General features: G+C 34.7%; 2 protein-coding genes across 6 annotated transcripts in view; both read right to left on the bottom strand.

The window, feature by feature from the left end:
* Window positions 1–5101: 5101 nt before the first annotated feature.
* Window positions 5102–23481, bottom strand: part of Bap170 (Brahma associated protein 170kD) — a 78272-nt gene continuing 59892 nt past the window's right edge. Inside the window, exons 4-16 of one of the 5 annotated variants that reach the window (XM_076323411.1) lie at window positions 15798–16264; window positions 14983–15497; window positions 14419–14804; window positions 14084–14303; window positions 13610–14003; window positions 12027–12338; window positions 11020–11223; window positions 8734–10943; window positions 7892–8051; window positions 7648–7806; window positions 7265–7342; window positions 5952–6043; window positions 5103–5797 (exon numbers count right to left, since the gene is read on the bottom strand). In XM_076323411.1, coding sequence (XP_076179526.1) covers window positions 5677–5797; window positions 5952–6043; window positions 7265–7342; window positions 7648–7806; window positions 7892–8051; window positions 8734–10943; window positions 11020–11223; window positions 12027–12338; window positions 13610–14003; window positions 14084–14303; window positions 14419–14804; window positions 14983–15497; window positions 15798–16264 — 5318 coding nt within the window. In that variant the 3' untranslated portion in view covers window positions 5103–5676. Of the gene's footprint in view, window positions 5798–5951; window positions 6044–7264; window positions 7343–7647; window positions 7807–7891; window positions 8052–8733; window positions 10944–11019; window positions 11224–12026; window positions 12339–13609; window positions 14004–14083; window positions 14304–14418; window positions 14805–14982; window positions 15498–15797; window positions 16265–23481 lie in introns of all 5 variants that reach the window. The other 4 variants (XM_076323410.1, XM_076323414.1, XM_076323415.1 and 1 more) reach the window with 4 other exon arrangements.
* Window positions 19488–22290, bottom strand: LOC143152898 (uncharacterized). Its single transcript, XM_076323493.1, has 3 exons — window positions 22228–22290; window positions 19711–19984; window positions 19488–19598 (listed from the first exon to the last, which is right to left on the bottom strand). The coding sequence occupies exons 2-3, from the start codon at window positions 19939–19941 to the stop codon at window positions 19488–19490; spliced, it is 342 nt and encodes a 113-aa protein (XP_076179608.1). The 5' UTR covers window positions 19942–19984; window positions 22228–22290.

The following is a 23481-nucleotide window of genomic DNA, read 5'->3' as shown; positions in this document are numbered from 1 at the left end:
GAAGACTTCTCCTTTAATGAAGCTGGAAAGTAGTTTTGGAAAAATAAATGAAGATAAAACAACTTCTATAACGACAAAAACAGACTTATCAAATCTGGAGGTTGGTAACAAACGTTTACAGGATTCTGAAAAAATGCAACAAACAGATATGAAGTCAAGTTTGAGACAGACAATGAAATTGGAAGAAAATGCTGTAACTTTTGCAAAAGCAGATGTAAAAGTAAACTATACAAATACATTGCCCTATTCTGAAGTTAAATCAATTGCAAATTCGTTTCAACCTATAAGTAACAGATTGATAAAAAGTAAGCAATTAAAAGATTTATTGAGTGAACAAAGAAGGTATTATTTCACTCATACAAACCATAATTTCACTAACTATTCTACACTGAATACAGGACAAGATATTAAATATGGAAATACAAACATAGATGTAAAATCTATGGGTAATATTATGACAAATAATTATTTAAAACCTGAAGCAAATTTTTACTTTAGTAAATCAGAAAAGGAACCTGTAAATACAGCTGATACTATCTTAAACCCACTGCAAAGTATACTGAAAGAAATAAAAAAATTGAACAATAAAACCATAGTAAATTGCAATACTCGTGATAGCCAGCATAGAGATGTAAAATGTAAAAATATAAATTGTAATGTAAAGAATGTAAAAAATGTGAAGAATACAAAGAGTGAGGTTACAGCATTAGATTCCTTTACAACAATCAGCGAGTTATTAAAACCGGAATGTTTGAGAATATTAAAGGAAATTAAAAAATGCACTAAAACTTTGGAAGAACAATTAATACTTATGAATAAGAACATGAACATTAAGAAGAAAGTAAGTGAAAAAGTTGTGCCTTTTACTGAATACAGTATAAATGTTACATCAAACATTAAAAACATTCATAATATTAAACAACAAAGAGACATGTTTACCCAGAAACCAGAGAAGGAAAATATCTCTATACAAGAGCCTAGTCAAAGCAAGATCAGATATGTCAAATGTGTACAGGATATACTCTCAAAATCAAAAAACAATATTGATTCGCACAAAGTTAAAAAAATAACTGTAGCTACCCAGAAAATACATAAAAGAAGGACACATACTGAACAAATTAATAGAGGCAATAAAAATGATACAGGACAACAGAGAAATAAAAATGATGAGAAAGAGTATCACAATTTTTATAATAATGTAATAAAAAGTAATAATTTAAAGAAAATTCAAAATGTACAAGGTAAACAAACATGGTCTGTACCATGTTTTATTCTAGATCATTCAAATTTAAGACCACTTGCTACATCTACACCTATAAAAACAAACTTATTAGGCAACAAAAATTGTTTTTGTCATATTTCATGCTCTAGTCAGACTAGTGCTCTGTTTAATGGAAATTTAGAAACGAAACAAATTAAGGGAACTACATTAAAGGAAGTAATGAGTTATCCTTTGAAAAGGGAAGGATGTGCAATTAATTTAACACATGTAAATGGCAAACAAGAAAGTTCGTGCTGTCAAGAAAAAACTATAATGATACTTTTGACAAAAGGTGTAAATAATACACATTTAAAATCCAAGTATAAAAAGTTGGAATTTATGAATTTTAGACCAACATGCATTATTAATTCATGTGTCATGCGTAATCAAAGATTGATAAAATCTAGATTTTCACAAAGTAAAGTGCAGATACCCACTGTGTTCAGGCAATTGAAATCGGTACAGTGTAAAGTTAATAAATTCGTTGACTCTAGTAAACATAGTCACGGTAACTTTACAAATCAATCATTGAAAGATTGTAAAGTATCAGAATTATTAACGACTGTTTATACACAGTCATCCAATTTATATATTACTACTGCCACCTCAATTTCTTGTATTACATTTAATGATAGAAACTACAGTAGAGAAAAAGTAGTGGAAACAGGAACATGTGTACTGTGTTAAAAACTTATGTAAAATTGAAACATAATTAAGACCAATGTTAATCAGTTTGCAGTATTTAAAATAAGTTTATGTTTTTTAAGGTAATCTATCATAAAGTTTTAGTTTTTAACTTACTTGAAATATTTCTATAAATGAGGAAGTTTTTTTATATCTAAGCAGAGCTGAGTTGTTTGTAACTCTAAATCATAGTTTTATAAATTTATGTGGAACAATATGTCAATTATAGTAATATAAAAGTAATAAGAAAATTTCTGTGTATTATTATATTACCAAGAGTTGAAGTTTTATACTTTGAACTACAACTTTTTGGGTAATCATTAAATTTTTAGTAGTATAACGAATATTTGCAAATAAAGTTAGTGAACATAATCTTGCAATAGAGTACTCAAAATTGTAAATCTTAAATCGATAAATTGTAAGACTGTACTAGCATTAATATTTAATGCAAATTGTTATTGTATTGTATGCATGACTGATATTTTAAGCATAGTTTATTCTATTGTATTACTTTTGTACTTTACTTGCTGAATTAATAAAAACACAATTTGATGACTTGTAGACAAATATGTAATACTGTATTTGAATTAATATTAAATTAAACTGGTTTCTACAATTCTTAAAAATGTGGACCCTACAAAGTATGTAAGCCAAAATTATTAGAGTCTTACTAACAACCCTTTGAAATTCAAGAATGTTTACATTTCATCCCAGCATGTAGCAAAACAAATTATTTATTACATATTAATCGTCCAAAATTAATTAAGTAAACAAAATAAGGGATAAATGTTTGGATCATGAAACATTAAAGTAAAGAACATAACCAGCTTACAAATTAATTATTGTATTTAACTCATTCTTTGTGGTGTACGTGTTCGTGCAGATGATAATATGGCAAAGCAATAGCAAAACTTCATACACATTCGATTCAGAATAATATTAATGGATGTCTGGTCAGGTACGCTGAGACTGCCTCGATTCCGCAATGAATGCAAACAGAGAATAAACATCCAAGTGATTTGTATGTTTACTTTTTAATAGTTCTCCTTCGTATTTAGTAATTTATTATATCATTCTTTTATTCCTTTACACATATGTTATGATCTCGATGATCGTACGAAACGTTGAACATGTAAACTAGGTAATTACAAATAATAAAAATAAAAAGCCTCTCATAAGATTTTCTCTTCTTTTCTAAACGTTCAGCTATTCAATTTGATTTATGTATATATGTATATGTATACTTATATTGTGTATGTGTATGTGTGTGTGCGCGCGTGTGTATGTGTGGGTGGGTGTGTAATTTATATATAAAATACATAATAGAGGCTCGCACAAAGTTTCATCGTTTTACAGTTTACGGATGTTGTTATCATAGAGATTTCCGGCTTCTTCGTTACAATCGGTGCCAGCCAGTATTTTCTCTTTCTCAGCGTCCGCTGTCTCATCGATTCGATAATTACAAAAAATTCATACTTTGCAACTCCTACGTCTTGTCATAATCTATTATAATACAGAACTTTCTCACTTCGCTTCGTCAGACGTTTTAATCTTACACCCTTAAGAAATTTATACAGAGCTCGTAACATCGTGAATGAAATACAGGCATTATGTACAAATATTTATAATTGTATATATATAGTTTTTTTTTGTTTAAACTTTACTCAATATGACCGTCTTAATCTTAATTTGCGACCCCGTCCAAGTACCTGGGTAATTCGACGAACGACACGCGTAAATGCGAATTATCTTTGCAAGTAATCATGACGTCTGATTACGATAAAATCCTCGGCTCGTTCATTTAAAGTTTAAGAAATGAACCAAAGTAACGCTTTGCGCGAATCACAACGAATTTAACTCGTTCCGATGAACCAACTAAAATTATGGGCAAAGGAAAGAATTTTGGTCGATTTTCTTTTACCTTTTCACTTTCAATTTTGCGAAACGAACTGAAATTATTACCATTTCATGGTACATTATTTTCTTTAATCCTTCGCTTTTTGTACAGCTATAATACAAATAAGTCGATAATATTTCTATATTTACGAGCGAAAAATAACACGAGAGCGAGAAAAAAAGATCGCGTGCCATGATAATTGTTCAATTAAAAATCGGTTTCTTAAAAAGAAATCTGTATAAAGCATCGCGCGTTTCAGATTTTAGTCAAAAGGGTTGTTTTGTTAAAAAGTAAGACACACGAATCGAATGGCAATTAGTTGAAAAGTGATCTTTGAACATCATTTTACGAAGAAAAAAGACAAAGAAAAATATTTATGATTCTGATATAATTAACGATTTTGATTAGTTCAAACCAATCAGTTTAAAAAATTTCTATAACCTTGATTTCTTATACAACATTCAATCGATGCATTAGTCAGGCATATGCGTTATGAATTCAAATAAAATAATTGCAATCGCTGTATCTCGAAGAAAACTGTTAAAATGGAACTATAGTTGGAAACGGTTCCCCTTGGAAAAGTGTGTCCTAACAAGTTTCTCTTCTTCCACTCTTTTTAGTTCTGAAAATTTGAAAAACACTGGCTTAAACGACATTTAGGCCCTTCTAATTCCAAGTATAAATATACTTACACCTGTATCTATAATACACACAGTCAACTCGGAAGTGATAATTGATCTTTTAAACTCGATCAAATCGAAGTTGCAGCTTTATGTGGGATGCGTCATCGTTTTCTCAGCGTTCCAAGATTTATATAAATCGGATCGTATCTCTTTTTCACGTGCAATAGACGACAAAGTAAATTCGTTTTCGACACGATACGTTTAGATTTGCCGAAAAAGTATAAAATTTCCTTAAATGTATTCGAGGCAAAGTTACCGAAGTTGAACACGGCTAGAAGTTCCCGAGCTAGAAACTGATCTAAAGCAGAAGAGGAATTCTTAGATTTACGACGGACTCTTTCGGTCGGTGTATGCCAATGTTAATTACGCTATTTGCGATGCCTTACCAACACACGTCTGACAGTAAGATTACTCGATAATAAAACAAAAGAGAGACGATAATATAGCCATGTAATTGCAATATGCAATTATAAGCAAAAAATGATAAATTCCTAACAAATACATTTCATAAAAAGGTTTCTTTACAATCTAGGTTTTCTTGGTGACTTATGAAAAACATACAATAATAATAATATTAATAATAATTAATAATAATAATAATAATAATAATATAATATAATATAATATAATAATATAATATTGATTGTAATTAACTATAACGTCCATAAAGTATTTTCTTCGCCCTTTTTTTTTGTACACGATTACTAAAAACATTTCTTTCGCTTCTTGTTGAGAAAATAAATATTAATATTAAATTTGAAATATTATCTCGTTTTTTGTTTTTCTTCTTTTTTCTTTATCACTGAATCCGCATCACTTCAACTACTGTCTTTCGTTCGTGGTTACTAGTTACAGTACATTATTATAGTCTAAATCGGCAAATCGGCTTGCCTAGTAAGTTTATAGGCCTCTTTTAATAATATGGAACATTGCCGTGTCATCCTCTTCCTCTTAGTACTTTCTCCTCTTGACCGTTCCTTCCTTCGTTTTAACGCACAAGCACACTTTTTTTTTGCAATCGATTGCAATCTCGTAACCTTACATTATTACTTCTCTGTTTTTCTTTCACTTTACACTAAGATTCAAAATAAACAGGTTGATCGCTGCTCGCAACATTAAAGAGCTTTCTTTTAGAGGCCTGGTTCAAGAGGTCACCTATGGCTACTGCTGCTTTGATCGTTCATATCGTACAGAACTTGTGCGATTGTTCTCGATGATTCAACGTTACTCAATGCCACACCTGCCAAATGTGGTTCATATGCTCTGAGGTGCCTAAAAAGAATTAGAAACGTTTATAGATATTATCTGAACAATAAGGAATATGTAGATTATCGAATAGATTAAAAGAGGAAAATATAAATATATATTTATGTTTTATGAAAATTATAATACAATCTTCATTAGATAGTTTAAAATAATATTTTACCTTCTGCCATGTGTTGAATATATGACTAGGTTTCTGAGAATAAGAGCTGCTGTCAAGCGAATACTTTTGGTCACTGGACCTTCGTTGTCGTCCTGTTGAAAAAAAAGTAAAACCATTTAGAACTGGAAGCATAAAAACCTCGATCGTGTATCAAAGTAAAAATATACAAAATCAACTAGTCACACACTTTTGATTACTGTCAAAACAAATATGTCTATACAAATGTGACGATTATTTAATGATGTTTGAATTAATTAGTCGCAACAAATTTGAACATTAGTAAAAAAATACAATAGTCGTGATAACAAAATGAAAAACACAGATTTGAAGAATGAAATATAATATGAACAGATTATACGACTTCCTATAAAATACCAGAATGAACACTGGCTTTCCATATTTATACTTCAATACAACGAACATTATGCTACTTTTTACATGAATGTGTAACGTATTGAATTTATGAATCATGAAATACATATTTTGAATGATCATAGCAAATAATTTAGCGCAAAATTAATTAATTACAGCATGCTACGTAAAAATGAAAAGAAAAATATTTTCACTTGAAACCACTCGTAAATACAAATATAAGATATTTATAAATGTATATTTAATAGTTTTAAATAAATTGCTAATATCGAGTTTATAATAACAGTAGTATTAAGAATTTTTATATACTCAACAAACAATAGTTCGCATTCGTCAGAGTCTCGCATCATGTTCACAAGACAAACTTATCTTTACTATACAATTATAAGCTAATATAATTATATAATTACAAACTAATCTTTCGCTAAAAGTCTATTAATATCCTGAAGAATTTTCTCTGAATCAAGGCCTTTGCATGAGCATACATTTTATTGCGTTCAGATATAAGCGCAATGCATATCGCTTAATTTCAAACTTCAATTCTTAAATCACAAATTAATGCTTTAAAGATGATTCTCCTAAGTATCGTAAGCACAACAAATATATTCTACGTTACTCCGCTTAAAGTAAACATTATACCAACACCCTGTCCATCGTGAATACTTCAACTGTGTAAACACATAAAAATTACAGCGACGCTAGCTACGAAATGAAAATAAAATGAACTCCATGCTAAAATATGTCGAAACGTGTAAAGATTATAAATTAAAAAAAAAAAAAAAAAAAAAAGAGAAAAGAAAGTATATACGTAAACCAGCACGGTGCGGAAACAAAAGGAAAATAAAGCGCAAAAAAAAAAATATAGGCGGCAGGAACAGCGCACAGGGGCTGTGGCTGTGTGTGGATCGTGAATCCTTTTCAATTCTGAACACGTTTTTTACCTGTTCTGGTGGAGGATTTTGCCCAGGTCTGGGGGAAGAAGAGCTTGTGGTGGCTGCAGCGGGCTTGGTCGGCCTTTGCTGCTTTGCCAAGAGAATAAGAAATTTCATTACATTAACAAAACTCAATAGACTCTAAGAACCATGGGACTATAAAGGATTCTCCGAAATATCGATGCAGATTATACAGTCTATATCCGGATGCGTTATATCTTTCGCGCTCTTCGTAGGCTATTTCGTGTAATATTTTAGTTTACATTACCACCATAATAGAGAAGTGCTTTGTGCTTTTGTCTCTCTTTACCAAATTTACCGCTTAGCTTATGGCTAAACGAATTTTATCATTACTCTGACCAAAAGTGCACGAATTTTACATGATAACTAACCATCAACTCCTTCGGATTTACAAATTCCAAGGCGTGCCGTTTAATTGCATGGAATGCTGCATTCGGTGCATAGCCAGGATGGTGAGGAGTCGGCGTTGTCGACGTGGAAACTTCGGTTTTCCCAGTCACCGTTAACTGTTTCCTTCTCATCGACATTGTCTAGAAAGATATTCAATATAATTAGTTAAATCTTCCCATAAACAGTAAAATACTAATTTTAGAAAATATGTAACATTCTACTTACTTCTGCGTTACAATGCCTATCGTACAAGTGCGTCATTAACGAAAACCTACGCCTTTTTAAGGCATCGCAACTTGCCCAAAGACACAATATTTCTTCTCCGCCAGTTGGACAATGCGCCTCGCAGACATGAAGATAAACTTCGTGCGGTGTTTTGAATTGTCTGCAAAGGCGCAAGAATGTTAGCATTCCTATATAAACAAGGATAGAATTATTGTTAAGCAAATACTCGTTCGTTTCTTATTCCTTGTTAGTGCATCAAAAATATTTTTCAAGATTAAATGTTACGGTATGATAATATGAATTAAGATATATTTAATTATCAATTGTTATAGGCAATATTAAAGGGAACGAGTTTTTTGCAATGTACATGGATTAGTTTTAGGCCTCCAGAATTGTAATTAGATTAATTTAATATTCACTTACAATATTCAAGCACTTTAATAATTAAATACTTAGGGTAATCGAAATGTATTAAAAGATGAAGTATTTACTATTGACATATGAGATTAATATATACCATAATATAAAATAGTGCCAGTATTGTAACAGAGAAAGTATTGATGTTGTGACAAATAAAATTAAAATCTTCAAGTGTTGTGTTCAAAGCCTGAAAATTATTCAACCGAAATATTAAATATTTTAATATAATACTCATCAAATCGAACAAAATGGTTGCAATAAACATAAGCCCGAGAATAGACGTTACTAAATTATGTCATCAATGTTTTTACAGATAATTTTAAAAAATTGTGTCTTTGAAGTTTCACCGAAAGATTCAAGATCTAGTATACATTCATTCACTATTCAAAGCCACTGATCGAAAGATTGAAAATACTAATTACCTCAAGCATCCCCGCCATTCGCACAAATAAGCATTGGGATCAATTTTTATCGTGATAGTCTTGTTCTCCGGTAGATTTTGACTCGTAGATGGTTTAGATTCTGGCTCCGTGGAGGTCGAGGAACTGACAGTCTTTATAACTTTAACAGGTTGTTTCGTTGGCAATCCGTGCGTGGCAGCCGCTTGATGGGGTGTTGTGGGTCTGGTGGGTGGTGGTGTCGACGCCGGAGTGGGCGTCACGACTCTGGACGGCACGCTCGTCGACACGGGCGTCTGTTGAGCCATCGCAGGGATTGTGACAGTTACCGTGTTTGGATTTGTTTGTGCTACCGAACTGTTTACTATTATGGAAGTTTGTGGAATTGTGCCCGATGTTGGAACGAGCGGCGGAGGTATATTCCCAAGCGCAGGGCTCTGTAGAATAGGACGCGATACTTGTGTGACAACAACTTGCTGTCCCTGAGGCGTGACTGCCACCATTTTTTGTTGGGTAGGTTGAGCAGCCGTTTGAGGTTGCAAAATGATAATAGTCTTTGCGCCCGTTCCCTGTTGTTGCGTTGTCTGTGCCACCAGAACAGTCTGCGCTTGACCCTGAACCAGCGTGGTCTGTGGCTGAGCCAAAACGTAATTTTGACCGGGAACACCACCAGAAACAACATATTGTAATTGACCTCCTGCTCCTTGCTGTAGCAAAACTTGTGGCTGAGGTTGCGTTTGTCTTCCCTTCACCGCAGCAGTTGGTATAATAACTTGATTGTTTGGTTGTATCGTTTGTTGAACTACTATCTGTCTAGGAGCCGCGACAATAAGTTGTTGTTGATGTTGTTGATGCTGTTGCTGCTGCTGCTGTTGGAGCTGTTGTTGATGCTGTTGTAATTGTTGCTGATGATGCTGTTGCAATTGTTGTGCCTGTTGCTGTAGTTGTTGTGCCTGCTGCTGCAATTGTTGTTGAGCTTGTTGCTGCAGTTGTTGTTGCGCCTGCTGCTGCAATTGCTGCTGTGCCTGTTGCTGTGCCTGCTGCTGCAATTGTTGTTGAGCCTGCTGCTGCAGTTGTTGTTGAGTCTGTTGCTGCGACGGTTGTTGTTGCTGCTGCTGCTGCTGCTGCTGCTGTTGTTGCTGCTGCTGCTGCTGCTGCTGCTGCTGTTGTTGTTGTTGTTGTTGCTGCTGCTGCTGCTGCTGCTGTTGCTGCTGTTGCTGCTGCTGCTGCTGCTGCTGCTGTTGTTGCTGCTGCTGCTGCTGCTGCTGCTGTTGCTGCTGTTGATGATGATGATGATTAATTTGATTGACGAATATATGAGACTCTTCCTTTATCGTAGGAGGAGGTTCTTCCTTATTAACATTTACGTTTTCGTCGAGGTCGGTTTCATCTTCTATACAGTCTGCAGCCAGAGCGGCGTAAAGGTTCGCAGCAGTAGATGAGACAGTTGCCTTCTCGCTATCTTTGTCGTCATCTTGTTCCTCAGACTTTATACTCGAGACAGTAGATTCAGCAGTTGTCGAATCAACAGCAGGATCCGGTGACATCGTACCGTTGGAATATTTCAATTTCTTCACATCTATTTCGTCGGAATCACTCGCGGCCCTTTTTATCCCTCTTGGCGGTTCGATCAAGGTCTCTTCAGACACTTCTGTCTGTATAACATTACCTTCTTCTACCTCGGTTTTTATTTTAATGTCAGTTGGAGATTCTTTTAGTACTTTCTTAATGTGATTCTCTACCAGGTCCATTCCTTTTTCGCTAATCGAATTCTTTCCCAGGACACCGTTCAAAATGGGTTCTTTCTCGACCTTCCTCTCTAACAGATCTGCGAGCATCATACTTTGCAAAGGTTTCTCTTTAGAAGTTACACTGGATGAATCTTTCGAGGACCCATCCTCCTGTACATCGATATCCATGTTACTCGGTGCACCGTTTAAGAGGATTCCTTCAAAACTCGTTAAGGAGTTCTCTTCTTCGACACCAACACCAGAACAATCTCTGCTACCACCTATACCACTACTAGACGCTAAAGAATTGTTGGTCGAGTCCGAATCTTCAGCGATTGATGTACAAGTGGAGCGTTGGTTTGTTTTGTTTAGGGTAGTTGCAGTTGGAGGCCGACATACTTTAATTGTGGACGATATGTGATTTTCCGTCGAGTTCATAACCACAGTGGAAGAAGTTGTCGATGTTGCGATTTGGTTGACATTTTCATTATCATTTATTTCAGTCTGAAAGTCAAAATTTTTATTTAGAAAGATTTTTTGGAAACTTTCATATAGTTTTACTTTGAAATGTATAACGTACCTTGTCGCAATTATTAGTCATAATAAATTTGGCTCCATTAAGCCTTTGTATCTTTTTGGCAGGAATGGGTGTAATAGCTGGTTTTTGTTTCGAGTTGATGGGAGTCTTTGGGAGTATTGTTGATGTAGTTGTATTTACGGGTGGCTGTGACACGTTAGTTAACTGTTGCTGCAATAACCTCTGCTGCTGTTGGCGTTGTGCAACCTATAGAAGCGACATAATTTAGACTCGAAATAACGCTTAATATTTTTTTAAAGAACCTCTTTTTGTATTATATATTTTCTTAACTACTGTTGGGGAAAGATAATTTCAAACTTGAAAACAACATGCTTTTGTTAGTAAAATACAAAACGTTATTAATATCTTCACTTAATTCAGAAATCACTTTGTTAAAGAATACTTAAAAATTTTAAGATAAAATAAGTGATCAAAGGTAATTTTGTTTAAATTCATGTTCCAAAATGAAAAATCGCATGACAGAAAGGTAATATCTATGTCTACCTCAAAACGCAAACATTAAGAAACTCTTCAGAATCAAATTTGTTAAAACATACATTCACTAAATACTTTCAAGTGAGATTTTATCCTGTAAAATGATTTTTCTACTATGTAAAATTAAATTATTCTAAACTGCAATCTTTTGTATTTCATAACAATGTATTTTTTAGACTTAAATTACTCATATATTTTATACCAGCATTCTTATCCAATATAACAATTATCACTTTAATATTTCATAAACATGCATTGTTTTGTATAAATATTCCAAATTCTACTTCATTACAAGTTTTTCATACACAAAAAATATTTCCTCAATCAACCTGTAATCCTACAGTTTTATTTGAGTTTAAGATTATTTCCAACTGTAAATGTTGGAGACTTAATTTATGATCAATCTTGTTTTACTAGACAAGATCATTATCAAAAAACACTTCATATCAAACTTGATAACCTACAACTCAAAAGAAAATACTACAGTTTTCATTGTTAATGTACAACAATGATACCTGGTTGCTGGTTATTAGCTGGTTGGCACTGATGCTGGATGCGATGCTAGCAGTAGTGTTTGTTACACAGGCAGTAGGGGTAGACACACAAGTCGCAGCAGTACTGGGCATGCAGTCGCTGCTGACCGTTACCTTAGTAGCCAGAAGGCTTTTTATTATGGAACTGGATGTAGTACCACTTCGGTTATCTTCCTTTGCAACTACCTGGATAATTTGAGACTGTTGTACTTGCTGTAGTTGTTGCTGTTGCGGTTGTGTTTGGGAACCACTAGACAGCAATGCTTGACTCAGGTGAGGATGCGATACCGACACCTAATTAACAACAATTATCGTAACGTAAATACAGTATCATTATAGTACATTACATAGCAACAAAAATATTACAATATAAAAGTATTTATTCGTTTATTTTTAAAAAGAAATTACAAAGCAACAACTTTAAATGCCTAGATATTATATTTTAACAGATTCATCTGAATGCTTATACTTTTGTTACTCTACTTGTTATGTATATTATTATTCTATTAATGATTTATTGAAGTATAATAAATATTCTTCAATACTAATTTAAAATTTTTTTCAAAGTATAGAAAATAAAAAAAATCATTCACTTGTAAAAATAATTACATGTAAAGAAAATATTATGTCTTGTCGAATAGATAAGGCATAGTAGTTAAACATTCTTATAATAGTATTGTATTTATTACTAAGCATGATATGAATCAAGTAAGACTAATTAAATTAGCTAGCTTAAAAGAGAATTTATGCTTGTTATAAGAATGTAAAGTAGTCAGAATACGGTATTACTCTATGATACAAATTAGAATTGTTTAGAAGAAATTTCAAAATATATATATATTTGAAGATATACAAAATCTACTTTGATCATGCAGCAATAAAATATCTTAGCTGATATCGTATATATTAAAATTACTAATAAAAGAATAAAGGATGGAATTGTAATCTTTGGCACGTGTAAAAGTGAAATATATTGAGCAAATCATTTGAATTCCAAAATAATGCTTAATTTAAAAGAAATACTGTTCAAAGTAAATCTCTTTTTAATTATAAAATTTTTTAAGTTAATTTCTGGTATCACGCGTGATAACCAACAAACTATATAATACTAAACATTTATACTTAAATTAATACTTGTGCTTTGTTTACCATTTGTGTTTTATCAATTTCTGTATTTGATTACAGACTTACTACAGATTACGGTTAAGTCCTGCTTATTCGAAACAAATGAAAATGAATTCTATTATACTTTATAGGAAAAAAGTTTGTGATTTTGCATTCTCTTTGTATCATTTCTAATATATTAAAGGTGAGAGAAATTTTAGATCAAAATATGTTTCGATGACTTGAACTGCGCGTACACGCGCACACGTGCGCACGCGTGGGTGTTTCTTTTTATCTGCATGCATATATAGCAATGGGAATATAGAGGATTTGAGACATGCATAATGTAATTCTGTTAGGGAAAGCCCATTATTATAGTAGCGTCGTGAAACCATAACCAAAATAAGATTCAAGGTCATGAGTGGTAGAGAGAATGGTAGAAAGCTAGGACTTGGACCCACCTGACTTTTAGAATCAACCTTGGTGACTGGATTTTGGGATTGATTCGAAGTATTTGAAGTAGTGGAGGAGGGTGGTTTTGGTGGGGCAGATAATTGGGCTTTTAAGATAGGTGACGCTGGGGCAGGGGTTTTTTGAGGCCCAGATGCAGGATTGTCTAGGGCCGTGCTATCAGGAGCAGGACTTATACTCTTGATTGTACGCTGTTGTACGGGAAGCACCTTTACTGGAGTTGTGTTGACTGCTGGAATTGGAGCTGTGTTAGTCCCAACTGCAGTTTGGCTCGGATAAGTTACTTGGGGAGGTGTGGCCCGTACTCTGATTCCTTCGTAATACTGAGTACCAGTTGTTTCACCTTTCAATGGATTTGGTCCAACGCTTCCACCAAATACAGATCTGCAACAAATAAATGTATGTTAATAAGTTGGTGTTTAATGCAATGCAATTTGTAGAATCACAAGACACCGGATAACTACCTAACACATCTTGGAAAGTGAAGTGGGGCAATGACGCCTCGTCTGCCAATCTTTGTGCAGCAACCAAGATACTTCTTGTACAATTCTTCTTGCTCTATTCGCACACCTGGTGCAGGTTCAAAAGTAGCTCTTAACCAACCTAGGGCAAATTGCTCATTTTCCTGTATGATTTGTTGGTGTGCATGTTGCTGTTGAAGGGAATTGCTTGTCTCCACTGCTTCTGTGCACAGATTAAAACAAGACAAATATTAAATCATTGTTGAACAAAATTTCTATTTCTTAATAGAACTAATTTTATTTTAAAATATTGATCGCTACGTTGCCTTCATACATACTGTGCGTTGTAGATTTTGCTGCAGTCGCAGCTGGAGTCGTTGGTCGCGAAGGTGCTGGGCTAACAGGAGCTGGTGCTGCAGTAATTGTTGCCGGAGTAGTTGGTACAGACGCGGACACTGTTGCAGCTGGAGCAGCAGCGGTAACCGGAGTATTCTGAGTGGTATTTGGTGGTGCCGCCACGGTGGACACTGTTTCGATCACTCTCATCAGAATACAAGCTTTCGGTCCATAACTCTGCGCTTCTACGGTTACAAGGGCGACTAACGTGTCAATAGCTCCGCGTACCCGCGCGACGCTAGTACATGGCCTTTCACCCAAAGAAGTCAAAGCATATAAACACTCTAAGGTATACACTAAAAGTGCTATGTCGTTCAGAGCTAAAAACCTGTAAACAAACACACAAACTAAGACATATTCTCCATATTCTATATTTCTTACAAGTTAGAATGGTACAATTATTGAAATAAATTTACTCAAAATAAAGATTATGGAGAAACAATGAAATATATTTTCAATAAAAGGAAGGATTACGTATACATTGAAGTTTATTACAAAACAATCACCTGCATATAAGTTCATAAACATTGTCCTCTAATCCAAACGTAACGATTTCTTCATTGCTGTCTTGTTGGCTAATTTTATTAAGCACCTCCAAACAGGAAATAACGATAAACCTGTCCTGGGATTCAATTCCCTTCGCCACACATGACAACACAACATCTGTTATCCTTTCACCAGCCTCTTTTAAGATTATTTCATTCGCTATGTTCCCTAGTATGTCAAAGCCAAGCTGATGCAAATTACTCCATCTTGCTCTCACACACAATAGTACGAATCTCAAGAAACACCGATTCCTCCCCAATATAGCAGCATTTTCTGGGGTGAAACTTAGATTCCGTAAGATGGATGCAATTTGTAGCACACGTTGACCATAAGGATCCTGTGTTCCTAGTGTTCGTCCAACACAAAACAAGTCTTTGTCCTCCTCCTCAAACTTTATAGAGTTTTGGTTCTGATCTTTCAAATTCTCATCCTGAAGAGATCCAATCGGATCCAATCTCGGGCAATCTGGAAGCACCTAAAAACAAAATACAAATTCTTCCTTTATTCTGCTAGAAAAATTTGATGTTGGCCTGACAAACACTTGAATACAATACTACACTAACTGAACATTACTCAATCTATATACTTCAAATCTAACTTAAAAAAATCACGTTATTACTACTCTTATATTTCAAAAGAAAAACTACATACATATTCTAAAAAAAAAAATCAATACAGAAACAAGTAGAAATATTGACTGAAACTGTGTAACTGAAGTCAAGTTTCCTTTCAAAGCAAAATCCGTCAGTTATCGAGAACTATTATTTTGCCTTACCCCATCGATGTCCATCGACGTAGAGGCCTCATCGTTCTCTGTCGGCGCGGCGCTTTTGTTCTGTTTCTCCTTCTCCAAGATTTTCCGCCTGGAAAAGGTTTGCGGGCTGGCGGTCGGCTTCTTCATGAACGTCCTTTCGTTCGTGAGATCTATCACGTCCTGAGAGTCGAGGACATCTGACCAGAAGGAGTTGATCGAGTAATTCCTTACGCGGGAGTAGACCTCGATGAAGAGCTGCCGCGTACCCGGCGAGTCGAACACACCCGCGTGCGCCAGAAGAATGTTCACAAGACGGGGATACTTGTCGAGACGCAAGATGTGCTTGCCCTCATTCGACAGCAACGTGCAAACGTTGATGGCAAAGTCCTGCTCGTTGGGAAGCGGCGAGAGGAGAGAGAGTGCAAGCTTATCGTAGTTGGATGGCTTGTAGAGGTCCGATGAAAGGCCATTGTAATCACGAAGAGATTCTGGAAATTATGTATAGAATGTAAATAATTCAATGTAAAGTATAATTTATTTTGATTGATATATATTGAATATCTTATATTAACATTTATAAAATGTTTATTAATAGAAAATTTTGTAATTATATTTAATTTTTAATTCCAACATTTATATAAATAAAATATTTTTATCTTTAAAGATTAAAAGTTTTATTAATTATAATTTTGTCTAACGGTAATATTTTTCTATTTTGAAAACCATTTATTGTTTTCTTAGATAAAAAAAATTAAACGATACCTGAGAATCTAGAGTACCTTTGTATAAAATTGTATCATTTTTATTTTATCAGACTTTACGAAAAAAGTAAAAAACATTGTCTCTCCACAATAGTTTATAAAATCAGTAGTTTCTGTATAATTTCAAATTCTATATATGTCGATTAAAAAAGAATTAAACACTTTTAAAAATGTATTGTTTATTAGCCAAGTTTCATATAAAAATACAGTCCAAACCAATTTTTAAAGAATCTCGTACAGTTTTTCGCAGACTAATTCGTTCCAGATTAGAAATAGTTATTATGCAATAAACTGTCTAAATCACTCTGTATTAAAGATGTTTAATACAGTTTGATCCATAATATACAAACGATCCTTTCGTTCGCAAAAGAAGATTGGAAGATGAAAGTACCAGCGACCTACGACGCTCTGTGCAACTGGTGTGATCGACAAATCACGAGTGTAAGTAGGTTGTACCTCGGTCAGGGTCAGATTTCTACGAAGCAACGAAAATACCTCGATCGAGCGGAAATGTTTACAAAACCATAACCTTTAATATTGATCTTTGCAATCATTGAAACATATTAAGCTTAATTAATTCCCAAAGTTCTACAGCGTATTTTAAATAACGCGGTAAGAGTATTAAACGCGATTCGTCTGAAAAACAAAAAAATACATCGAAGATACAGAATTTATTTTAACATTTTGTTAAAATAATAACAATTGATCAAATAAAATTGATATTGCATCAGCCTAATTTTCAAATATTCGTCAGTCGCAAAGAATGAAAACTTAAAAATAACATTCTGCCTGAAAAATTAACATATTATTCGATCAATGTCCCTGGAGTAAGGCTGTTTATTTTTGTGGAAAAAAATCGATTTTTAATCAAAACAATTATTTATTATCTAGAAAGGAGCTCTGCATCGATTTGAAAAATGATTTTTCTAATTCGTAACTAAATATATCTCATATATGTATACTTCCAATTCTTTAGGTTAGATTTACATATTTATGTTTGAGACATTACAGAGAAAAAGATGAATTAGAAATTAAGTAGTAATCATCGTTTGGTAGTATATTTAAAAATAGTAGTTATATTTTACTAACAGTTGGCTGTAATTGTCGATCGTAATATTGCCACCCATCAAAACATAACATTATTTTGAAAATAATCATTCTACTAGAACAGACATTCGCTATTGCTACAATTGGTAGACACTGTCTGTCGATAACGTTTAACCAGGGACAAATAATCCTATGTACTTTTCAATTATTCTTTAGAAATGTCCAATCAATGTTATACTTTAAGGAGACTGGACGAATCGATTCGTGCCCAGAATCGGACAATCCTAACCTCGTAGTTCACTTTATTCGTTCTATTTACTATACAATACTAATCAACAATTTTAGTTATTGCGAATTAATTTTCGTTTTGGAAAAGTTTACAATTCAACAGGAAGGAAAATAAATCACGTATGATTTCAAATAACGAATAATTAGCATCAATTACGATTGTGCGTGTTTCACACGGCGATTTAGACGCTTTGTGAATTGTTCCTTTCTAACGGCGCTGCACGGGCACGAACAAATGCGAAACGTTTCGAAGAGCCTGGAACCGGATTGCCGCCAGCAGAGAGCAATATTATCACGAATCGCGGTAATCTTTTCAGCCACAAAACCGCGATCAATAGCGCGTCCCGGGAAAAACGTTACCTTTTGGCGGAAACTACAGAATCCGAAGGTCCGACGACGGAACTCAGCGAAGAAATTAAAAAAAAAAAAAAAAAAAAAAAAAAATACGAAAAAAGAATTGCTAATAAAACCGCGCCTCATCTACATCGCGGTTCGTCCAATTCCTCTAAAGATAAAATCGTCCCTCTGAAATAAAAAAAGAAGTTCCTTTGAATTGAATAAAATATACAATTCTTTTCAAAGACCTGCTGTTTAAAAATACTAAAATCAACAAAATTAATAATAATTTCTTAGAAAAAAGTTAGAAAAAACTTCGAAAAAATCAACAAACTATGTTCTGTATTTACTATATATAATATGTATTGTATATTTCCATGCAATATGTAGGGTGTATTAAAAAGAATTTTATACGAGAATGCATTGATAAGAGACCGACGATTGGTGATGAGTAATAAAGCATGGCCATAGATGGTGCAGATGTATCATGTATGTAGGGCACCTCATCGAAAATGAGTCCCGTCAAAATTAAAAGCATTTAGTCTTCGATAATACAAAAAGCTTCCAACTTCCATAGAATTGTGGCAGCACTGCCCATGCTTGCCACCAGAGGGAAACCGACCGTCGACCGTTTCCCGCAAGTTTCCGTACCAGCTCCGATTGCTATATATACGATCCCTTACCGATCTCCCAATATTCCAGCGTATAAGGGCATGCTAGAATATCTTATTGATGAGCCACTAACAGGCCTGGGATGAAAACACTCCCCTTTTCCTACCTCACCTTTTTTCATCGCCACATAATTCATTTTGTAATCTATATTGACAATCTATGCATACAAATGTTTGCGTTACGTGTACAATTTGTAGTCAGATGCAAAATAAATGTTGGTGTACAATTTGTATGTTTGTGCATCGATACACGAAGTAGAGAATCGCATTTAATAACCACTATTGCTTCTCGTGTAACGCCTATCAGCCACGATTACTGTACTTCTGTCCGCTATGCCACTTCATTCGGTGTTCGACTTTAAATGGAATGCGAAATATTAACGTCAAGTCGAATTACAGTTTCTCAAACGTAAAGATTCGCGATACTTGAATGCCGCTTAAAACTACACCGCACTTTTGTTAAATATTCACTTTCAACGCCTGTTTCAAAAATTAAAAAATATTTTTCGACCATCGAAAAGGTGTATTAGTAATTTAAATTATATTTTCACGGATTTACAAATAAATAATTTATTTCTCGGAGATAAAAAAAAAATTAAATATTAAATCTAATTACGATCTTGTTCCTCGCCATAACATTTTCTACAAGTCTCGCACTTTAAATAAAGTTTTGCATAATTATTTATGCAACGACAGAAAATAGTAAGATTTTCTTGTATCTAATGCATACGGAATATTTTATGCGCCGTTAGGTTTAAAAAGAATTCTAAAAAGTTTTTTAAACGTAGGTATATTTGACATAGGAACATCCTTCCACTGTTACAAACACACAACACATGTCCGTGAGAAAGGCGGTCCTTTCGATGATCGTGATGCGCAAGGTAGGTGCGCGCACACACGTTTTGTATATTTGCAGTACAGAAACGATATTTTTGCAATGGATCTAAGAAGTCGCCCTTGAGTGCGACATGTCAACAATGTCTCGTTATAGTTGTTCCACCAACTGCACTTGTGACTGCTTCGGCATAGTTCAGGTCGATGGAAGTAACAATAAAAGTTCATTCTCGTCTTGAAGTTTATACATTTACAGTTTAAAGAAACAATTCTGTAATTAATAGATTCAATATACGCTTTTTCCGTTATCACGGAATATTAATGAATAACATTGAACGTTTAATACGTAACTGGAATTATTTCCTATTCTTTGTCGCGATAACGATGAAAGAATATGTCGCCCTAGAACTGGTTTTCTTTTCCTACGTCCTGTCAATGCACTCACGTGTAAATGAACAGTTTTACAAGAGAGACCGATAAGTGATATAACAGTAATTTAAGCTCCATTGTGCTCGTCAGTTGTAAACAGTAAAGAATGCAAAGAGAGAAAAAATTTTACTCTACAGGTTTAGAAACGCAATTATTTACAATCTATATAATATGAAAAAGATTATAAATAATATCTGATTAATTGTCAATTTTAAGCTAAGAATTTCAAATTTTTTTTTACGTAAAACGAAAAACATTGCGCCAAATCCTTAATTGTTATCAAACACACCGATGACATAGGGAACCAGTTACATGGGTCCATTGATGTATTTTTTTCATAATTTGTAGGAAAATAATATTTTTAACAATTATTCGGACAAAGAGAAAGCGTTACGGACTGAAAAAAGAAAGAAAACAAACTATCGACCATAAAGCAACGTATAAAAAAACATTAAAGTATTTAATATCCAAGTTGCGTGAAATTGTATTATAAAAGAAGCAACGTTTTATGACGATTCTTTTCAACAAACGTCATCTGTGTTTATCATGATTCAACACGATACATTGCAACATGTCTTATACATTAAAAATTGAATAAAAATATTCGTTTTATCTCGAACCATTCAGTATCTACGCAAACGGTCAATTATGCGTCTAAAATTCTAAAATTCAATTTTTCAACAATACAGCCATATGGACAATGTTCAAAAAAAGAAATAATGGTCAACGTCACGTACAGCTACGACACGAGTATTCTCTCAAAAATTTATTAAAAATATTTACTTTAAATTTTGTAGAATTATAGTAAATGATAATTTCGGGTTTGTAGTTATTATTCTGATCTGAAGCGTGAGTCGGGTCCGAACGGACCCGATGTTGTCGTGCCAGTGTTAAAATCGACGAATAACACCACGTGGATCCATTATGCGTAATGTAGTCGTTCGAGCAATTAATTATTTCGAGCAGTGTACAAATGTGGCAATTGCCTCCGAATAACCGTACACGTTTCCCTAACAAGAAATTAATTAATCGATAATTTGATCGACAGAGTAATAACGGAAGACCAATCAATCGTCCAGCGGTAGGTAATCTCCGTTAGAAAGGCCAAGAAGCATCGAATTCGATGGGGTTAAGGGTACTCGCTTCACGAAGGAGTGATGCGCGAGGTGGACAGGGGGCGCTGCGCACGCGACGGTGCTAATTGGCTTTAAAGAATGACAAACGCTGTAACGAGCTACGCCGCGCTGGCATGTGCAGTGGGAGAGAGCATCTGTATATCGATGGCACGCGGTCTAAACGTCACCAGTCGCCAGAGTGGTCGGGGTTCTCCTGGATGACGGCAGAATTCGGGCGACGCGACGCGGTGAGTGAGAAAGGGGGATGGTGATAGGGTAAAAAAGGAGGGAGAGGGGGCACGCGTAGAGCTGGAAAACCGTTGGTGGGGTCGGCATCGGGAGTTACGGAGCATCACGCAAGCGCCGAGAACGCCGTATTACGCTGGGAGAGGATCGAGGACTCGCGGAACACCTATCCCCGCAAACGCTTATTGATTGTGACGCTAGCATCGTGTCTCTTTCTCTGTTCCGTGCCACCTTCTCGCTCTCTCCGTCACAGTTCCTCTTTTGTTCTTCTGTCTTTCGTTCCCTGTTTATTTTACTACTTTTTTCACGCTTCCTGGAATCTTTTCTGTTTTTTTTCCCTCTCATTTGGTTCCATTACAATGGATTACAAATTTTTACCGTAATAAATACATCAACCGGTGGGTTTATGCGAAGCACGTTGTTCCTTCTCGGAATATGACACCATTCGTTACTGCTATTGGCCGATCGTTTGTAACTTTAGAAGACAATCGCAATTTTTGCGATCGAATACACGGTGAAAGTACGCTTTCGTCGTTTTTTAATCGATACGATATATGTCGTTGTAACTTGTACATATTTCGTTTTTAACCGTCTTTCTTGGTTCTCAAAATAAGAACATATTTATACGAGCTACGCTCGTTGGACCGTTCAAATATCTAAATCCTAATTGGAAGCCTCTGTTTCTGAAATACTATCTAATTGTAATGCGTTTACTCGTACTCACCAACTAGTTGCACAATGTAACACAAGAATTATATAGGAAAACGGTTCTCGTTGCCATCAATCGTAAATCATTGCGAGAATTGTGAACCGATTCCTTCGATTTACGTATTTCGATCAATACTTGGGAATGGAGTAGATTTCGAAAGATGTGTTTCTTCGTAAATAATTATTCGCAGAACGAGACGGTAATGAAACAACTCGGAAAACTTTGTTTGCCGGTCATCTAGAACGAGCATAAATTGCCGTCGCCTCGAATTAACTCGGCGTGGATGAAACGGAAGCAGGAGTCGAGCGTCGATGGAGCTAGGCAACGTCGAAGTACAAATTCAATGACTACGCGTTGCGAATACTTAACGAACGGTTTAGCGCGCGCGTCACGCGAACTTCGACGCCTCGATATAATGTTACGCATGAACGCGCGCATGCAACGCGAGAACAAGGCAGGATTTTGTGCACGGATACAAGCTCCTTAAACGCGGCATCGATTTTGTGGCGCACGCCCATTATTTCATCACCGCAAATGACACCGTGGCGGCAGTTGATTTCAAAATGACGCCATCGTCGATTTTCGGTGAAAATCGTTATACACGGTAAACAATTATATCCCTCGGAAATGCAAAACATTTAGCTTCGTTTGGACATAAATTTGACCCACTGTTTTACAAGCTCGATATTAATCGAATAATCATTGTCCATATTAATCGAAAAATAATCGAATCAAGGAGTTTCGAACGTGAAACGAACGAAACACGGTAACAAAGTTTATGCTAACACTATTGCACACTCGCCAATAAGTGTTCGACCGATAATAAATTCTTAAAAATTAAAATTCTTCTGGTATCTAAATAACCTCCACAAATTCAATTAACATACATCAGGTAAGGCTCTCAAATCGTTTTCTATTCGTTGAAAAGTCGTCACAGATGCGATGCCAGTTTTATAGTGTGTATCCTCGAATGCGATTACCCGATGTATTACGTAGTACTTGTTTTTTTTTCTACATTGCATAATTTTTATGATACGAAGCGAGTTCGTTAGATGTCTTAACGATTTCAAGAGTACGATGGCAATCTTTGAACATTTACGCTAATGTAGCCGGATTTAGAAAACTCGAATGCGAAACAGTAGATACCGAAACAAAATTACCACGAAGTTGAAATTGAAATACTACTCGTTCCTCGACCAAAATTTATATAAAATCACGATTGAAATTTATCTATAATTTTTAGTTAATATCAGAGTCGCGAACGAAATT

Source organism: Ptiloglossa arizonensis, chromosome 11, assembly GCF_051014685.1.
Source record: "Ptiloglossa arizonensis isolate GNS036 chromosome 11, iyPtiAriz1_principal, whole genome shotgun sequence".
In the NCBI taxonomy this organism is placed as follows: domain Eukaryota; kingdom Metazoa; phylum Arthropoda; class Insecta; order Hymenoptera; family Colletidae; genus Ptiloglossa; species Ptiloglossa arizonensis.
Note: the sequence above shows the minus strand (reverse complement) of the source record. Positions and strands in the feature narration are given on the sequence as shown.

Coding starts and splice junctions, on each gene's coding strand:
- LOC143152898 (XM_076323493.1), bottom strand. CDS start 19,941: ATGAACTTTTATTGTTACTTCCATCGACCTGAACTATGCCGAAGCAGT. Junction 19,599..19,710: donor CTTTCTCACGGACATGTGTT/GTGTGTTTGTAA, acceptor CGTATGCATTAG/ATACAAGAAAATCTTACTAT.